The 295-nt window shown below is 55.6% G+C and overlaps 1 protein-coding gene across 1 annotated transcript in view; it reads left to right on the plus strand.

The window, feature by feature from the left end:
- The window catches only part of LOC119588702, a 103,718-nt gene that overhangs the window by 77,838 nt on the left and 25,585 nt on the right, over positions 1–295 (plus strand). The window contains 1 exon segment of the mRNA XM_037937340.1: positions 137–272. Within this exon segment, the coding sequence (XP_037793268.1) occupies positions 137–272 (136 nt within the window).

Below are 295 nucleotides of genomic sequence, written 5' to 3' on the forward strand. Positions count from 1 at the left end.
ACACAGAGGCAGACAAATAGCTAGAGTCAAATCGTGACTTAGGTAACGAAAGAGTCAGGTATTTTAACTCTATACTTTGCAGGGAAGTTGTTAAATGCACTTCTTTTTCACGCCCCTTCTCCCCCGCCCCCTGCAGGCGTGGAGTGACCTTCGCCTCGCCGATCCAGACGCCCCGCGAGGTCAGCAAGAGCGTCTCATTCAGACTAGAGGGCGGGTGTCCTCCTGCGGGAGAAATCATCCCTCTGGTGCCGCTGAATCCCCCGCACCAGCAGGTCTGTGGTGCCTTTTGGCGTCG

Source organism: Penaeus monodon, chromosome 24 (assembly GCF_015228065.2).
Source record: "Penaeus monodon isolate SGIC_2016 chromosome 24, NSTDA_Pmon_1, whole genome shotgun sequence".
NCBI lineage: Eukaryota > Metazoa > Arthropoda > Malacostraca > Decapoda > Penaeidae > Penaeus > Penaeus monodon.